Source organism: Scardinius erythrophthalmus, assembly GCF_964197995.2.
Source record: "Scardinius erythrophthalmus genome assembly, chromosome: 20".
Lineage (NCBI taxonomy): Eukaryota > Metazoa > Chordata > Actinopteri > Cypriniformes > Leuciscidae > Scardinius > Scardinius erythrophthalmus.
The window spans coordinates 10,732,567-10,749,964 of NC_138240.1; the positions used below are offsets into that span (position 1 = coordinate 10,732,567).

The 17,398-nt window shown below is 36.9% G+C and overlaps 2 protein-coding genes across 9 annotated transcripts; one reads left to right on the plus strand and one right to left on the minus strand.

Annotated features, from left to right (window-relative positions):
• Positions 1-25: 25 nt before the first annotated feature.
• On the minus strand, positions 26-13,311 carry stap2b (signal transducing adaptor family member 2b). 6 transcript variants are annotated; one of them, XM_081349154.1, is made up of 16 exons: positions 13,284-13,311; positions 12,289-13,124; positions 10,617-10,700; positions 10,313-10,441; positions 8,091-8,162; positions 7,762-7,881; positions 7,503-7,559; positions 5,892-6,043; positions 4,711-4,842; positions 4,353-4,422; positions 3,749-3,851; positions 2,530-2,625; positions 2,326-2,391; positions 2,153-2,218; positions 863-976; positions 26-725 (listed from the first exon to the last, which is right to left on the minus strand). In XM_081349154.1, the coding sequence occupies exons 4-16, from the start codon at positions 10,403-10,405 to the stop codon at positions 682-684; spliced, it is 1,185 nt and encodes a 394-aa protein (XP_081205280.1). In that variant the 5' UTR covers positions 10,406-10,441; positions 10,617-10,700; positions 12,289-13,124; positions 13,284-13,311; the 3' UTR covers positions 26-681. The 6 variants fall into 6 exon arrangements, with proteins under 6 accessions (XP_081205280.1, XP_081205281.1, XP_081205278.1 ...); XM_081349155.1 differs by lacking the exons at positions 12,289-13,124; positions 13,284-13,311 and having other exon boundaries at positions 10,313-10,438; positions 10,617-11,611; XM_081349152.1 differs by lacking the exons at positions 26-725; positions 863-976; positions 13,284-13,311 and having other exon boundaries at positions 1,784-2,218; positions 10,313-10,438; positions 12,289-12,416.
• mpnd (MPN domain containing) lies at positions 10,673-17,392 on the plus strand (the record flags this gene model as incomplete). Of its 3 annotated transcripts, none has more annotated exons than XM_081349147.1 (13): positions 10,673-10,727; positions 12,412-12,588; positions 12,933-13,154; positions 13,289-13,400; positions 13,549-13,627; positions 14,229-14,325; positions 14,438-14,510; positions 14,593-14,669; positions 14,769-14,937; positions 15,037-15,107; positions 15,345-15,434; positions 15,693-15,785; positions 16,800-17,392. In XM_081349147.1, 11 exons carry the CDS (start codon positions 12,957-12,959, stop codon positions 16,884-16,886), a joined length of 1,146 nt encoding a protein of 381 aa, XP_081205273.1. In that variant the 3' UTR covers positions 16,887-17,392. The 3 variants fall into 3 exon arrangements, with proteins under 3 accessions (XP_081205273.1, XP_081205272.1, XP_081205271.1); XM_081349146.1 differs by lacking the exon at positions 10,673-10,727 and adding an exon at positions 11,661-11,893 and having other exon boundaries at positions 12,386-12,588; XM_081349145.1 differs by lacking the exon at positions 10,673-10,727 and having other exon boundaries at positions 12,355-12,588.
• Between the last annotated feature and the right edge of the window lie 6 nt (positions 17,393-17,398).

The following is a 17,398-nucleotide window of genomic DNA, read 5'->3' on the forward strand; positions in this document are numbered from 1 at the left end:
AGTATGACACAGTGTACGTTTTTTTCCGGGATCATTGTATTGTTATTAAAATACATAGAATAAAACATGTCATGTTTTAACAGGAACAGAAAGACAACATTCGTTTGATCCGTTTCTCTATCTGGAGAAAGAAGACCTGCAACTTCCCCACATAGTAAAGTCAGAGTATAATTCATCATATCACCAACAACTCTTATCATTTTAGCAAGCCTGATATTTTTTTATATCAGAGGCAGAGAAAAGAGACATAGACCAGCTAGCCAATACATAGGATTTCAAGGCAAAACATTTATATGTGACTATTCACATGAATAATCTCTGAAATTGTGATAAATCAACAGTATGTCAGTGAGATAAACTTGCAATTTGAGTTTGACTACACAAACAAGAGTGGTGATTTACAATCAGCAGCTACAAAGGGCACAATGTGGCACACAATGATCCATATGTTGGTCTAATAAATTATTGTAAAGAACTAATAGATCTTTATGCTGAAAGGATCAATAAAGAAAACTTGATTCAAGGGCCTTTTTTGTTGATCCAGCCAACTGGACAAATCTCACAGATACAGCGTTCAGGTGAGTAAAGTTGTATATCCATACATCTGCTGGCTTAATACTAAGGAATTCTTCAACGTTCAACAATGAAACCATTATTATCATCATCTAATTGAGATTAAGATTATTCCTGGATACCTCGTTTCCTAAAAGCGTCCTGGAGCTCATCTGTTAAAAACAAAACCATAGTAAAAAAATCACTATGTTACATAATCACAGATATCAGAAGCAGGAAATGTTGGTTGGATTTGAAAGTAAAAAAATTTAGAGCGAAACAATGGCAAAAAAAAAAGATTTGTTCTTACTTATGTCAACACTAAGCTCACGCTTGGAGAATTTCTCAGGCAAGCCTGACAAACTGTTGCTTCGGGCCGGTGTTTTAGAGTAGCCAGGAGGTACCAAAGCTTTTCTTTCACCATCTACATCAAAGCAGAACACATTAGAATGGTTTTCTTTGAGATCATTGGTAACAAAATCCAAAGATCCAGCATAACACTGGGACAGTGAGGACAGCGCTGGGATGTTAATTTGGACTAAATGCCTCGTATTTGCACCAAGACATGTCAAACTTGCTCTGACAAAATGTATAAAGCAGTTCATCATTGCAACGTCTCTCCCCACATGATCTCTGATGACAAGATATCACGATATCAGACCGGGCAACAATCTCTCAAAAACAATTAATTTCTGTCAGGACCACTATCGTCAAATACGATTGACAATTAGCAGTTTGGATTGGTGGTATGGTTCTGTTCTGGGCAAGAAATCCCTTCGCATCCATGCAACCTAGCATGGATAAGAGCAGGGAGGGCAGCAATATACAGGTTATATGGGTAAACAAAACAGAATTAACATGAATGTATACAGATATCATTAATTCAAGATTTTAAAGTACTACATAATTCGAGGATTTATTCTGATTCAAGGGAAATAAAAATGCCAAATCTTGACTGGGGATGTAGGAGTGTAATTAGCTCCTGAGAAACACAATAGCTGTTGAAAATACTGAAGGAGCTTATGTATACAGTGATAGGCATCGTATTCCTATAGGTAGACGTGGATCAGCTGATGCGAGCTTGACTAACGTGACCTGCCAGAACTGACGCTACGCTTGATATTGAACACACCTGAATTGGTATTTAGGTCTACGGGCATCGAAATCTGATGCGGCAAACACCCTGCTATAATATTATATTATTGAAATATTATTACAATTTAACATTTCTATTTTAGATTTTAAAATGTAATTTATTCTTGTGATGGACTTATTTGGTTCTCAAGAAAAATGTATCAATAATGATATTTTGTTTCCCATTATTTTTGTGGATAATGTTTTTTTTATTCTTTGATGAAAAAAAATTCTAAAGAACAGTATTTATGTGAAACAATTTTTTTTTGTAACAAAATACCTTTACTATCACTTTTGCTCAATTGAATGCATCCTTTCTGAATAAAAGTATTGACTTCTATTAAAAAACATCTTACTGACCCTAGACATGTAAAATAACATATTGTACATTGCACAACAAAAAGGCAACTATTAAAAATAAGGAGGAAATGCTGGAATGGAACATTGTAATGGCTATTCGTGTTACCTGGAGGACGTGGTAGGACAGGAGGTCTCGTACATGTGGCCTGATCCTCCTCATAATCTACAGTATCTGGAAAAACATACCCAACAGGATCAACAACATGCTTTAGAAACACATTTTAAAACAATTAATCGAAGTAAATCAACGGCAAAACACTCAAGTGTACAAGGACTCACCTGAACAATTGAGGTATTCGTTTTCATGCGGGTAGGATTCTGAACTGGGCCTGAGATTCTTTGTGCCTAAACACAAATTTTTCTATTACGTTTCATGTTTTCTAAAAGTAGAGCTGTCAGTTGAAGTTAGACATTCATTAAACCCAATACAATATGTTTCACAATTTGTATGTGTGCTTTTAGATGATGCTAAAGATGTATTACCTGGTTTGGGGGGAGGCACCGGAGGAGTAGGCGAAGGGACATTTCTGAGACAATGTTCACTTATCTCACCATTTTCTTCATTGGACTTAACAATTACTGAGAAAAAAAAAAGAATAGTACAGATCAGGCCTATTGAACTAGCTTGTGCAAGGTTGCCAGTTATTTCTCCCAGACTGCTTTCTTTGTGTTGAAATAAAGTAATATTATTATTTGCTGTAAAACTCGAATGCCTGCCCTGCTCTGTGGAGAATGTGTGTCTCAATTGTCAATCAAATCACTGCTAGCTGTCATTAAGTCAGAAAAAGAGAGAAAAAAACACCAGTTTCAACTAGAATGGAATGATAAGTATTAGTTCATATTACAGAACGAACTAGTTCTCAACCAGACGGTTTTCATAGTTTCGGCTCCGGCGTCAGCTTGTTTTACTCTGTTATGGACCAATTTTGAAAGCACTTTTTGGATGATTTTTTTAAAAACGTTATTTTTCTCTACTGGGTGGTTTCTCATGAAAAAAAAAAAGTCTTAAAACACTTATGCTTTATGTGATGAAGAAATATGTTTAGTCTAAACATGGCTAGACAAATAAACCAAAACCGAAAAGAACTTGAAAAGCAAACATTTAGAAACTGCACAAGAACATATATATAATATATATATATATATATATATATATATATATATATATATATATATATATATATATATATATATATATATATATATTGTGCAATGTATTTTTCTATGTTCAAAGAGCAATCTGACCTGAATGTGTAGTTCAAATAATATAGTAGATTTTTTTTGTTAGCCAACTAGAAACCCATGGTCTACACCATTCTTATTCACCTCTCATTTAACCTCTGATTTTAGGGATAAGTTATGGGTAGGGATAGGGTTAGGACTGTGGACAGGAATGTTTTGCCAATGTCTTGACAAAATCATGGCGACCGGAAACCCATGTCTAACATTAGTTAAACTTTTTCAAAAAGAGCAACAGTGGAATAGTTCATCTCAGTTTGTCAATCATTCTTTAAGTGACACATATTTCTATGACGTGGTGACGTATTTAGGTCTGTTTTGCAACCTACTGCACATGTCATTCATCTTTCATTGTGTTGTAAACATTTTCTAGATTAATGATTCATACCAACAAGTATGTCAGTCTTGCTGACGAACAAGATTTTCCTTAAATACTCTCCAGAAAACACAAATAGTTTCTTACCGAAATTTTTCTCATAGTGTTCCTCTATCAGAAGAGGCACCAAAACCCCACCGGCCTTCTCCACCAGGTAGGTGACGACATCATGCAAGGTGACACAGGTGATCTGTGTGTATGTGAACACGGTGTGTGTGAACAAACTCACATTGTCTGATACATCAGTGCACATTTCTTTTCTTCAGATCAAAAACTTCAAATGAACAAGAAGGAAAAATTCAAGGGTGTGGTTTCCAGAAAAAAAGAAAAAAGACTAGAGATAGGGCTGCTCAAAACACAAATTATCTAACATATATAAAGCTCTGTGGTAAATGCCAAGAAGTATATACAACACCTCAGCTGTACTGATTCCCAAAACTGACCCATAAAACTTTCTTATCAGAACTTCCTCTTTGTTTCCAAAGTAATCACACCGTAAGCCTTTCGCCAAGAACTCGGAGTTCACACAAAATGACACGTTTATAGATGGTTAAATGAATCCTTAGATGTTCTGGAGAGTGTTCCTATTAGACTCAAGCTTTTATTGTGCATATTGTGAACATGATCTTCTATTGATCACAGGCTTTTAATCTAAAGTGATTTGAAAATGAAAGAACAATGTGTTACTTACAGGAGTCTCAAGGGCAATGATGAATCCTCCTTCAGGCCTCCGAGACACACGATAATGCTTGAATACTGGTCTGTTGGGCGCAAGAGTTGACTCTTTAGGATATTCATTCTTTAACTGACACAGCTATATTCAGTTTTATTCAAGCAGATCTTCCCAGAACAGGCCGACTATTGTGTAACACGTTTTATTCATCAGATCAAAGTGCAAGGTTCAAGACTATTGAATCAGACTGAGGAGCAATTCAGAAGATAAAGTGAAGGGAATAAAGCAATCTCTGATAATGCATTTACAAGCTGTCTGTCCAGCAAATAGATTCAACATGATTCTGTACTGAGTATAGATGAGAGTGTGTGTTTACTTGTTAATAACTTGGCGAGTGGTGAGAGCAAAAGACTTCCCATCGCTGCTCGGCCGCAGCAGTAGGTTTCCCAGATTGGAGTTCCTTTCCAATAAGATTTCAGCTTCGACGTGAGTGACATTATGATAACAACTGCACAAAGCATCATTGAAATATTAAACAACAGGCATGATTGTATTAATTTATTCAGTCACTATGTTCACACGCACACCAGACATTGCAAGAAAGTTTTCTTTAAAGTCTTTAAAGTTGGCATGAAACAGAAGTTGCGATCATCTTTTTTCCCTGTTGAATTAAAGATTATGAGGGCATGTGAATTCAAAAAAAGATGTGCACAGATAAATAATTTATAACAAATACTGCCGTATTTCATAAAAAAATCAAGAATTGTCCATTTTCATTTCAAGGTTATTTTAAAACACCAACGTACATGCAAGCCCTCCTACATGCCGTGCCACCGGTAAGCTGTTTTAGGTTACTTTAGTAGCACAGTCTTGTGTGTAAAAATGCATTTACATGACCATAATATAAGCCATGTTTCGAAAACAAGGTGCATTTAACTGCTTTCTCTTAAGCCAAGGTCACACTAGACTTTGAACATGCACAATTTCGTTGAACACTGCAACAGAGGTGATATGACTTCATGCTGCAAAGTCTTTTTAAAAATATAAATTCAACACATAAATAAAAATAAACCCGCAAAGTAAAAATATGACGTCATATCACGCATATGTGTATGAATGGAAGTCAATGGAACCAGAAGTAGAGTGTGCCAACCCTTTGTGCTAATCCTTTACATGGCATTAGGAAATGGAAAAGGTCACATTTTCGAATGCATGTAAATGTGGTCACTTACAGAACAATGCATTATTAAAAGTGAAGTGTGTAATTTCCATTGAGTATTTTTCCTACTTATTTCCCCAAACACTCTCCCAATCTGCCATTGGCCAGGCAAACAGTTAGCGCCACCCCAGATTAACACTACTGTTTGAGCTAATGCTGTGTTGGGTTGGGTTGGTCAACAACCAATGGTGTGAGTTTGGAGCGGGACTATCTGTTTGATGCCTCTGCTTGTTAAGCTGGGATAGGAGAAAGTATACTAAACATCAAAGATATTACACACATCACCTTTAATCTTTAACATTACATTAACGCTAATAAAGCAAGTGGTTTTAACTTACAAAGGCATGTCTGGCACTGCGCTAACATATGGGTCAGAATCCTGGAATGGTGGCGGAGCTGAAAGAAGCCGCTGCCTCTTTGTCTCTTTGTCAATTATTTCCTTCATCATGTGAATCTGGCCAGGCAGAAGGTTCAGAGTTGGCACAGATAGCTGAAGGACAGAAACAGCGAGAATTATTGGTCGGTATTTATCTGACTGTTTATGGGTACATTTCATTCAGCTCCCTATTGTGAATCAGTATATCAGGTACATGAATTCGGGCACTGGTAAGGACACTGACTCGCTACACATTGGGACACTGATGGCTCTATTTTCCTAAGTTCTCAATGTTCAGCGTCTCTACTGGCATTTATGAACAACAGCAGCAGAGATATCTTTCTGACGTGTTTATGACATTTAAAAGTACATTACGATGTTACAAATCCCCGCAACATTTAAGACGTCAATTAATTATAAATGTTAGCTAGAGTGGGATTACAAATTTAAGAATTTGTTTACCTGATCCTACATCCTTACATAACATCACATGAAAAACTAAGGTGAAGTACATTGTATTTAGCATTTAAGGTTAAGATGATGATATCAGATGAATGTTCCTAGCAGGAGGTTTCTGCCAGTCCTGTTCTCTTATTTTAAATCAAATGAGCCAGATTACGGAAACTCTCACCTTTTGTCTTTAATGGCTCTTGAAGCCCCTGTCCCATTCTTTGAATGTTATGCTGATTGGATTAGGACTGGTGATACTCTAGAGTCTGAGGTGGGTTCCTATAACTGTATATTTATTTGCATACTTTGGTTAAGGTCGTAAGTGCTCCATTTCTAAGCACTGCCCTTAAAATCTATGTAAACCACAATGTACACTGCCTTAGTTGGACTTGATGACTGCAGCAACGAAACAGCACATTCTCAATAAAGAATCCTGTTGAAGATACATCCAAGTCTCCTGGTCTTCACTTCTGAGTTTCCTACACTAGATAATGTTCATTAACTGTCTAGCAATGTATGTTCATGCTAAAACATAACAACATTTTGTTTTTCAAAACATCTTTCGCATGTCATGACGTGAGTTGGGTCACGTGACATGCTTCAGAATTTCCGTGAGCATCAATGCTTCCCTGGTCTGTGGGACTTTTTAGGGAGTGAACATTTCAGTGCACCTGAATGATTTTGCGAATGAGATTGCCCTTAAAATGGCCGACTCCCTGATCTGATAGTGCCCTGACTACTGAACTAGGGAGCTGATTGAGACATGTACAAAGGACTGTTTTTGGTGGTACAAACAAAGACATATAGAGAGGTATTGACTATTCATCACATAGATGATTGCAAGTGAAAAACTCTCTCTGGTTTGGCAAACATTAACCTAGGAGAGCAAGAAAAAAGGGATAAGTTCAGAAGATCAGAAATCACCACCTAATGGCTTTATATGTGAATAAAACAAAGCTATTACATAAGTTCCCTTTTGCAAAGTGGGTTTATCTGGCTAACAGACCTCCATAAAAGTCAAAATATATAAATAGAATTAAAAACCCTAAAACTTTCTGTTACATGATATGCTCTGAGATTTTTAGACACCATTGTATACTAAAGATTCAAAAGCACAACTGACCTTAGAAACTGAGAGCATGAAGCCTTTCCACAGTTCTCGCGCCTCAAGGCTGGGTGCCTGAGAAAAGAGAAAAGGGACGAAAAATGCATGATATTGGGCGTGTATTAACAGATCTAAATAACTCAAGGTTAAACAGCTGTAAGGGTATTGCAGTAAAATCAATGGAAGATTAGTTTGGCAGATTTGTGTAGTGTGCCATCACTTAAATGACATAAGGAAAAGGAAAATGGTGGCATCTTGACAATCATTAATCACCTACAATCATCCTGATGTCTTCATTTTTCATGTGCAGAGTGAATCCAGCGGCGTTCAGGTTTCGGTCACGACAGCAGACATCTGACACGGACATGAGATCAGAGAGCTCCAGCTTCTCTATATACTGCATTCACAAGCACAAGCACAAGCAAACAGTTGATGCACAAATAATCCATTCTCTATGTAGACAAACACATACAAACAAACAGCCTTCAGGACTGCAAGCTTGCATTTAAATACATTTATGCCAAAATACATACGTTACAAAATGTACACAATGATATTCCTAGTAGTCAAAAGTAAACTTAAAAGGCAGATTTTAAAAACACTTACGACACTGTCTTTGGTGTTATTGTAGAAAAAGAGTGAATTTCCACACAAACTGGTCCAGAGTTTACGACCCATCTATGAAAAGAAAAAGAAATATTTACTGAAAATAAATCATTTCTGAATAATAAAACAAATATTTACTGAAATAAATAACTACTGAACAACCATAAATATTTCTTGTTAATTTTACACCATAACGTTTAAATGTATTTATAGGTTTAGTGTTTTCATAAACTGAATATGTTTGGAATTATTGACAATGGTTTATGTTGATAAAATGTTGGCAAATTATTATTTGAGTTAATGTTGAAAAATGATCACAAGTTAATTCATTAAATACATACTTGTGGAAAGACTGAATTGGTTTGTGCAAATGAAAGGAATGTAGAAAACAATGGAACATTCTTTTCTTCAGAAAGAACATTACAGAAACAACACTTGACCAAAGGCACGATTATATTTTATTTGATTTTAACCAGTTTCAGTCTTTATATATCTTCAGTTATAATCCCAAACTCAAGAATGTCTGTCATCAAAGCGCACATCATAATGCAAAACATTTAGGTAAGCTAAGATCCAATTTGTTAAAAAAAAAACACCTCTTTACTAAAAACGTCTTTACAATGCAAATTCTTTATCTGTAGTGTTTGATTTGCATGCAAGCACGCCACCAGACCAGTTTTTGTTGACAATTTCACATTTGTAGGGAAACAGTTCCCATGTTGCAACAGACACTAGTGTGACGCTCTTTTGATGACAACTTCTGCTCTCTTGATGACAACTTCTGCTCTCTTGATGATTACCGGTCACTTTATATTATGTGTCTTTACCATTAACTTTTTTTTTTTTTTTTTTTTTTGGTGTCTTTACAGTTTGCTTACATTAAAATTTAAAGCATTTGCTAGAACATACTGTGTCCATAAATACTTTTCTGTGAAGCTATTACAAAATGCACATTTGTTAAAGTCACTGCAGGACTCAAATAAACAAACTATTTTATAAATCAAAAGTTGTATTTGTTAACATTAGTTATTGCACTGTGAAATAACGTGAACAAACAATGAACAACTGTATTTATATTAACTAACATTAATAAAGATGAATAAAAGGTGTAAAAATGTACTGCTCACTGTGAGTTCATGTCAGTTACTGCATTAACTAATGTTAACAAATGAGACCTTATTGTAAAGTGTTACCCCTATTTCCGACAGAAAAATACATAGGTATAACTAACAGATGTACAGCTTTTGAAATAAATTTCAAAATAAGCAGTTAAAGACATAAAAACCTATGTTCAAGATTAGTCGTGAAAGAATTCAAATAACTGTGCCATTTAAAGAGGGATGACCCTTCTACAGAAAACTGAGATACAAGTTGATTAAAGATTTACAGTAAAACTACAAATGAGTTACAATAAAAGATAGCAACCAATGGTCATGATAAGAAGACGGTCCACAATGTTGACTCTAGCTGAAGCCCAGTAAATTAAATAAGTTTCTTGCTTTCATGAAAACAGGAGATTTAAAATGATTTTCATTTTGAAGCTAATGGGTCTAATAATGAACTGGTTTAAAAACTATTAATACACGACCGAATACATCTGACTACATAGAGTTACACAAATTAATTTTATTTTTAATAATCCAATTAGAAATAACAATTAGAAATAGTTTTGTAAACTATAAACTTTTCGTTTTTTACACTGTATAAGCCAAATAAAATCATTACACATGATGAAGATATATGTATATGTATGTGTGTGTGTGTGTGTGTGTGTGTGTAAATACCAATTTAGGCCAACGAATTACCAAGCAATGCTTAATTTTGTTCAGTCTGTGGTGTAAAATCTTTAGCAATTATAGCAAAAACACTTAAGAAAACCATGGTCAGGTCAAAGTGTCTGAATAATTTTTGGTCCCATATTTTTTATAAATTTTACTGGTAGTTCACTGTATGAAGAATTTTTGGGATTAATATGTCACAGATTACTTTATTTTGCTATCCTCACTATACTAGAACTATAGTGTCCTGCACCCACTAGTAAAAATATCAAAAATTATATATAGTTTCTGAATAATTCTTGGTTTGACTGTGTATGTATGTATGTATATACGTAAACACATATATACCTGATATGTGTGTGTGTTTGTGTGTATATATGTATGTATATAATTAAATAAATTGGTGGTTTAAACACCGCGTTCACATGTATATATTACACTCACCTTGTCTTTGATGGATTTCTTTTCCAGAAAGCCTTCGTAATAACATGTTGGCAGCTGAGATCGCATTCGTCTATCGCGATTTGCTGCTGCCATAACTTCAGAAGTTACTCTCCCGCCAACTACAAACTTCTTATAAAAAAATTCAGGTGCTTGAAAGAAGAAGCTTCACTGTCCACATGCACGTTTAATGCTTTGTTAAACGGTCAAATAGCCTACATCACAGAGTTCAGGTGCTAAAGCTTTATAAAAAGGTTAGTGACTAACAGAAACCCTGTGCTGTCACACTTATCTCCCACCCCCTTACCTGTACTCAGGTGAGTCAAGTTCGTTAAGTTGCCGGAAGGCACGAAAGTCCCGCCCATTGAGAAGAAACGTAAGGCCAGGCCACCTGTAGACAAAAAACCCATCACCGCAGGCAAGTGAACGAAACCATTTGAGGAAATATCAGAGATATAAATACTATGCAAAAAAGATTTCCTTATAGCTAGTTTCCAATAAGCCATTACAAAAAACAGGTTACGATACTGTATCGTGGAATATAGGCTATGTAGAATATGTGCCATTATTACGTTTCAAAGAGAAAAACTCTGAACAACCTGATTCGGTAACACTTTATTTTAGTGTCCTTGTTACATATATACTTACCATAGTAATAACAGTAGCTAAATGATGCATAATTACATGACACTAACCCTCAACCAAATCCTAATCCTACCCCTAGTAAGTACATGTAGTTGCTTAATATTACTAAGTACTTAAATATATAATTACACTGTAACAACACTTTAAAATAAAGTGTAAACCCGGATTCATATCAGTACGAGATTATGATTACAGTATTTAAAATACATTTTACCAGTGTGCAATGTGTACGTGTATCAGAGGTAGTTGGAGGTTAGATTTAAAATAAAAAATGTCGTTGTCTTAGACATTTCAGGATTCGGCTGATGACATGATGATTGATGTTTTCTATTTTTCATATGCACTGGAATAATACGGCGTTCTTTGGCGACATCTAACGGTGAGAACATTTAACAGTGACACTACGTTCCATTCATACCGTAAACCCTATATTATACACGCATTTTGCCCAAACAAACCATCTGTCCACTGCTGGGTCCCAGTCGACTGCTCATTTGACCGTGGTCCAGGGCCATTAGAAACTGTATCTAAACTGATATAACCACAAAATGTTAAACAATCGCAGCCAATGTGCTTGTAATATTTCCGCGAATATGTCTTCCGTTGTAACAGCAATGCAAACCACATCCGTCCTCCTGTGCTACGACCACAAACACCGCTAATTTATAAAAGAGAGTAAATGACAAGGACGGGTAGGAAGGAGAAAGGGGAGGGGAATTAACATTAAAGCAACACTACACAAGGAAACCACACACTGCAGACACACACACACACACACAAGCCTTCATTTTATGTTTTTGAATAACAGCCTGGTGGCGAGTGTCCGCACAGAAGTGTTATATTAACACCGCTAAACTGAAGTGGCGGAAAGAAAGACATCACATCAGTCTGTGGAGCAGTTTCAAGTCAAAGCGTTTTCCGACGATTATCACGAAATGGGTGAGAATTAAAAAAAAATAGTGATTTTTAATAAGCGGGTGAAATTAATAATTACTAGGCCGCGGGGTTGCGGAAAGGAGCGAGAACCGTTTCTCGACAAATTATCAGAGCGGTTTTGTTTTAATTTCTGGGGGAAAAAAGCTTATCAGATGGAGATGGCAGCGGACAGTCTCTGATTCCCTGATGTGAGATTCGCTGTTTTGACCATTTTTTGGCCCACAATAAAAAGCATTTTCCCCCACATGAGAGTCCAGAGTCCCAATACTTTGTTCTAAGGACATTCTAATTTTAGTTTGTGAGATTATGTTTGAAAACTGTTTTAACTTGATCTGAGGACATTATAATGTAATTTTGTAATAAAATATAAAATTTCCTTGTGAATTTTCTTTTAATACCTTGAATAAGGTTTAGATGATTCCAACCAATTAATAATGATTCTCGACGCATCCCTGCCTGTATGAATGCCTTATTTCTGTCTGTTGTTTGTCCCAGGCTCAGAGCCACCCTCGTCTCCTCAGGTTGTCGAAGAAGGAGCGGATGAAGAGGATGAGGAGTTGAGTGGGGCTGAAGATGCTGACCTGAGGGCTTCCTCTGGGAGGGGTTCCCTCCTGACCAGGAGAGGCATCACACTAAGAGTCCTCTTAAAGGATGGTCTTGTGGAGCCTGGAGATGGCGTTCTGTCCATACACTACCTGGTACTGTCCAGAAACTTCATCATAAGGGCTATTACCACTTACACCTTTTATCGTTAAAGAAATAGTTCACCAATAAATGAAAACGGTAGCATTTATTCACCCTTCCAGGCCTGTCAAAACATGGAAAAGTGTATAAAAAAAGCCTGTGGCACCTACAAGATTAAAAATGATCTAGCAGAATGTCCTAGTTAGCTCCTTTCTTTTATTCCATATAATGAAAGTGAAAAAATAATGACAGAATTTTTGGTGACATTTTTGCAGAATTGTTCATTTTTGGGTGAACTATCGCTTTAATACTTCTCTGGTCAGGTGCAATTACTCTGTCTCCGTCTATGTCTCCTTAGGGTAAAAAGTTTGTTGGAGATCTGATGAATGATGGGAAGATCCGTTGGGTGGAGACCGGGCAGATCTTTAACTCTCCAAGTGCCTGGGCAACACACTGCAAGCGCCTGGTGAACCCGGCCAAGAAGTCTGGCTGCGGCTGGGCTTCGGTGCGGTATCGTGGACAGAAACTGGTCCAGTACAAAACCACCTGGCTGCACAAATACCAACCCAGTGCCGACATGGTGAGCAATGGAGGGAAATTTATTAAGAGCTTGCAACATGTAAACAATAGTAAACAAGAATTTAAAAGGGGATAAATGATGAACAATTACTGTGCAACCAGCAGTTTGTGTACTATTTGATTTGTTTACCTCAGAGCTTGATAAGTGAAGGAGAGGATGATGAGATGGGAGATGATGACGAAGAGGAAGGGAAAACGGCCATGCCAGTAGAGGACAAGAATAAAAAGTCCAAACCTGAGCTGCACGGTATGATGTTATCTACCTAAACATTACATAGAAAAAACTTCACCCAATCATCTTGATTCCTCATAAAAACATGGCACCTGAGAGGTGATGACTTGATCTGTTTAAAGTTACAGCTTAGTAAGCATAAGTTATTTCATGTTCCCCCCAGACATTAGCCTGATGCAGAGGAGAGAAAGAGAGAGAGTTCCAATTAGGTATTGCACTCTTGGCACCAGAGATGCTACAAGGTAATTATTATATTGTGAAATATATTTGAACCACATATTATGTCCCCAAGCTTCCGGTTTGTTCAGTTCTGAGTTTTGAGGCAGAAAAACACTGATGAAAAATTCTAAGACGACCACATTGTAGTGCATTATGGAAATGATGCTCTCTAACAAACACTACCGTCCAAAAGTATGGGGTCGATAAAAAAAAAAAAAAAAAAAAAAAAAGTTTTAAAGAAATTAATTCAGCATTAAATTGTTCAGAAATGACAGACATTTATATTTAACTTTATATTTATAAGAGCATCCTAGTTTCCACAAAAATATTAAGCAGCACAACCATTATCAACATTGATAATAATAAGAAATGTTTCATGAGCACCAAATCAGCATATTAGAATGAATTCTGAAGGATCATGTGACTCTGAAGACTGGAGTAATGATGCTGAAAATTCAGCTTTGCCATCACAGGAATAAATTACATTTCAAAACAATTAAAATAGAAAATATTTATATAATAAATGCAGCCTTGGCAAGCATAAGACACTTTCTTCAGAATACCTACAGACCCCAAACTTTTGAACGGCAGTGTACCTGAATGTTCCTGTGTTTGTCTACGCAGGGATCCACACACTCTCGTAGAGCTCTCCGCCTTTTCTGCGATCAACCGCTTCCAGCCTTTTAATGTAGCCGTTTCCAGCAATGTTCTGCTGCTGATGGTATAAAGTGCTCATGGATTTTTGATTTTAAAATCAAGTCAATACTGATGATATGAAAATTAGTTTTAACAGTTGAAGGCAATATATAACACTTACCCACCTCTATTCTTAGGATTTCCACTGTCACCTGACCACAAGTGAGGTGGTGGGGTATTTAGGGGGCCGCTGGGACACTAACACACAATGTAAGTGTAAACATTTTTGTAACTACTGTAATAGCAAATTGGAGGTTAGAAACACTCAAAATTGACATTTTATGTTCATCAGTGCTTACGGTCTTGCGGGCGTTCCCATGCCGTACCCGCTTGGCTGATAAAGACGCTGCCCCAGCTGTCGAAGAAGAGGTTAGTCTGCAAAACTATTGTGTTGGCTGTAAAAACATAGAAATGTCTCCATACCATAGTCTCCATCAATTTACCTTTTGAACTGTTTGAACTTTGCAGATTTGTCAAAATCTCTTCATGCGCGGGCTGTCATTGGTGGGATGGTATCACAGTCACCCCCGAGGCCCCGCCCTTCCCTCTCTACAGGACATCGATTCGCAGATGGATCACCAGCTCCGCCTACAAGGCAGCAGTAACGGTTTCCAGCCCTGTCTGGGGATTATCTGTGGTGCGTGGTGGATTTAACAGATGATCACTGTGCAACACAAACCGTCTTATTAAATGATCAGTGATAAGTCTTTTCTTTCCTTTGTCTCATCACTTATAGGACCCTATTATCATGGCAACCAAGGTGTGGCCTCCACCATCACACCATTCTGGGTAGTTCCGCCTCCTGAGGTAACTGTTCTTATAATTGCTAATAATTGTTTGCTAAACTAGTAGTTTACTCGATTACACTTATAAGGTGTCACAGTGTAATTACACATTAAAGTACATGTACTTACTAAAGGGTTAAGATTAGAGTGGTTTAGGGTTAGTTGCATGTAGTTATACACAATTTATAGTAAGTACATGTAACGTAACAAGGACACTGTAAAGTGTTATCGCTTAATCTAATTTTCCCCTTCCATTTAGCAACGACCCAATGATTACGGCATCCCAGTGGCGGTAGAGGTCACATACGTGCAAGACAACTTCCTCACTACAGACGTGCTCAATGAGATGGTATGATTACAACTAGCATGTTATATTTAAGCAACAACATCCATCTTGGGAAAACAGGAATTTTATTCCCTTCTACAGTTCAGTATGCCTCAGAAGTAATCTCTTTGAAGCGAATCACTCACTGGTTGTCTTTTCCTGCAGTTCTAGATAACACCTCACTCTAGATTAGATTAAACCAACGTCTAAACTACATCTTGTACACAGTCTTTTGATAAGCTAAGATCTATTCGTTTCTTATTTTTATATCTTTCTTTGTAGATGCTGTTGGTGGAGTTTTATCGGTCTGCTCCTGACTTGGTGCAGTTCAGTCAGATGTGGAGTCCTAATACCTCAATACTCGACAAAATCAAGGTCAGCCATCATTTCTCTCCCTCCTACATACACTAAACAAACAAAACACAATCAATTTCATGATTTACAATTACATCATTAAGATTATTCTTAAAGGTGCCATTAGTGTCAGGATTGCAAATATAATTCAAACAGGTTTACTGAACACTCGCCCAGTCTTCCTTTACTCAAAATATAGATGCAAACTCACATAATTGGATGAGCCAATGTCGGACTGGTCGGGATGCTCAAACAGTTATGCTTTAAAAGCACCGAAATCAGACTGGTATGATTTCAGTCAGACTAAAGTTTTTCATGAAACTTTAAAAATAAATTATTGCTTTAATCTGACTGAAATAACACTTTTAAAGTGCATGTACACAGACTTAACGGTGTACAATTTTAAGAGAAATCAACCTATGAATGTTTTTAAAGTTGTCTTTGCATATTATGCTAGAATGGAAGGCTATTTTAACATCCAAAACATTACCTTTAAAGCAACACCAAAGATTATTTTGTACCTTAAAATAATGTTTCCAAAATCGTCACTTCTGCATTTACGACCCTGTATCGCTATAACCGCACTATGCAAGTTTGCCAGATCGGGTAGCGGATCTGTAGTTCGAATGAAACATAAGAAACTACAAATTTGACTTGCTTTACGGCAAGCGTTACAACAGCAAAAAAATAGCAAGCAATGTCATTATTTTGTTTTTCTTCGTTTCTGATGTCGCAATACATCATACTTTCATAAAATCAAGCAACATACTCTGCCTTGTCTGTGGACATCGTTATTCCCAAAGGCGGTGCTGGATAAACAAATAGCGTGTGTGCGACGGTAGGCTAAATTATTAATGACGAATAATGGACAATTCCGCTTCCAACCTGTAGGGGGACCGAAGAGGAAAAGTGCTTTGGTGTTGCTTTAAAGCATTATCATTTGCATAATTCAGTGCCATTAACAGTATCACAGCAAAAAATAATTATATGTCTGACTAGCAATGTTTAAAGAAACGCTTGTTTTCTCTTTCTCAGGCTTCTCTGTGTGGCCACGCACCCAAAGACCAGGCGTATGCACAGATCCTGGAGCATGTGTACAACCAACTGCGCAACACTCAGTGACCAGAGTGGTTTATGTCTGTGCATTTGTGTTAAGCTGTAGAACTGTTGACCTGGGACCTCTTGCCCTGTGCATTACCGTCTGTGCACTGTTACACTGTATATGAAATGCCTTCATGGAGGATATATCATATATGCTTCCGTCCAAACTGTTGCCTTTAGGACTGTTAGGTCTGTATCACTGGCTGTGGTTTATGCGTTTCTGCCATATCTGTGCTGTGAAACTTGTCTTCCTGTGTGCTAGGAATGTCTGGTGGGTAGTTAGGAAAGAGAAAATGGGTAATTGAGTTCTTTCTCTTTCTTTTGACTAGTATTTATCTGTTTGTGTGGTTAGATTTGTGCCATGTTGACTACGCAATATGGGAACAATGCCTTTTACCTGCTGAATACCTTAAAATATACACTGGAACAAATGAAATGTGCCGATTCCATTTCCTTCTGACTTAACCTCGTAATATCATGTTTTTCTTACCGTATAATTAAAGAAACAGTTCATACTCATACAAGTGAAACAG

Excerpts from the sequence above, each read along its gene's own strand:
- stap2b (XM_081349152.1), bottom strand. The coding sequence starts at position 10,405 with ATGGCAGCAGCAAATCGCGATAGACGAATGCGATCTCAGCTGCCAACA. Across the intron at positions 7,560-7,761 it reads ATGAAGACATCAGGATGATT|GCACCCAGCCTTGAGGCGCG; the intron begins GTAGGTGATTAA and ends CTCTTTTCTCAG. Across the intron at positions 2,626-3,748 it reads ACACTATGAGAAAAATTTCG|TAATTGTTAAGTCCAATGAA; the intron begins GTAAGAAACTAT and ends TTTTTTTCTCAG.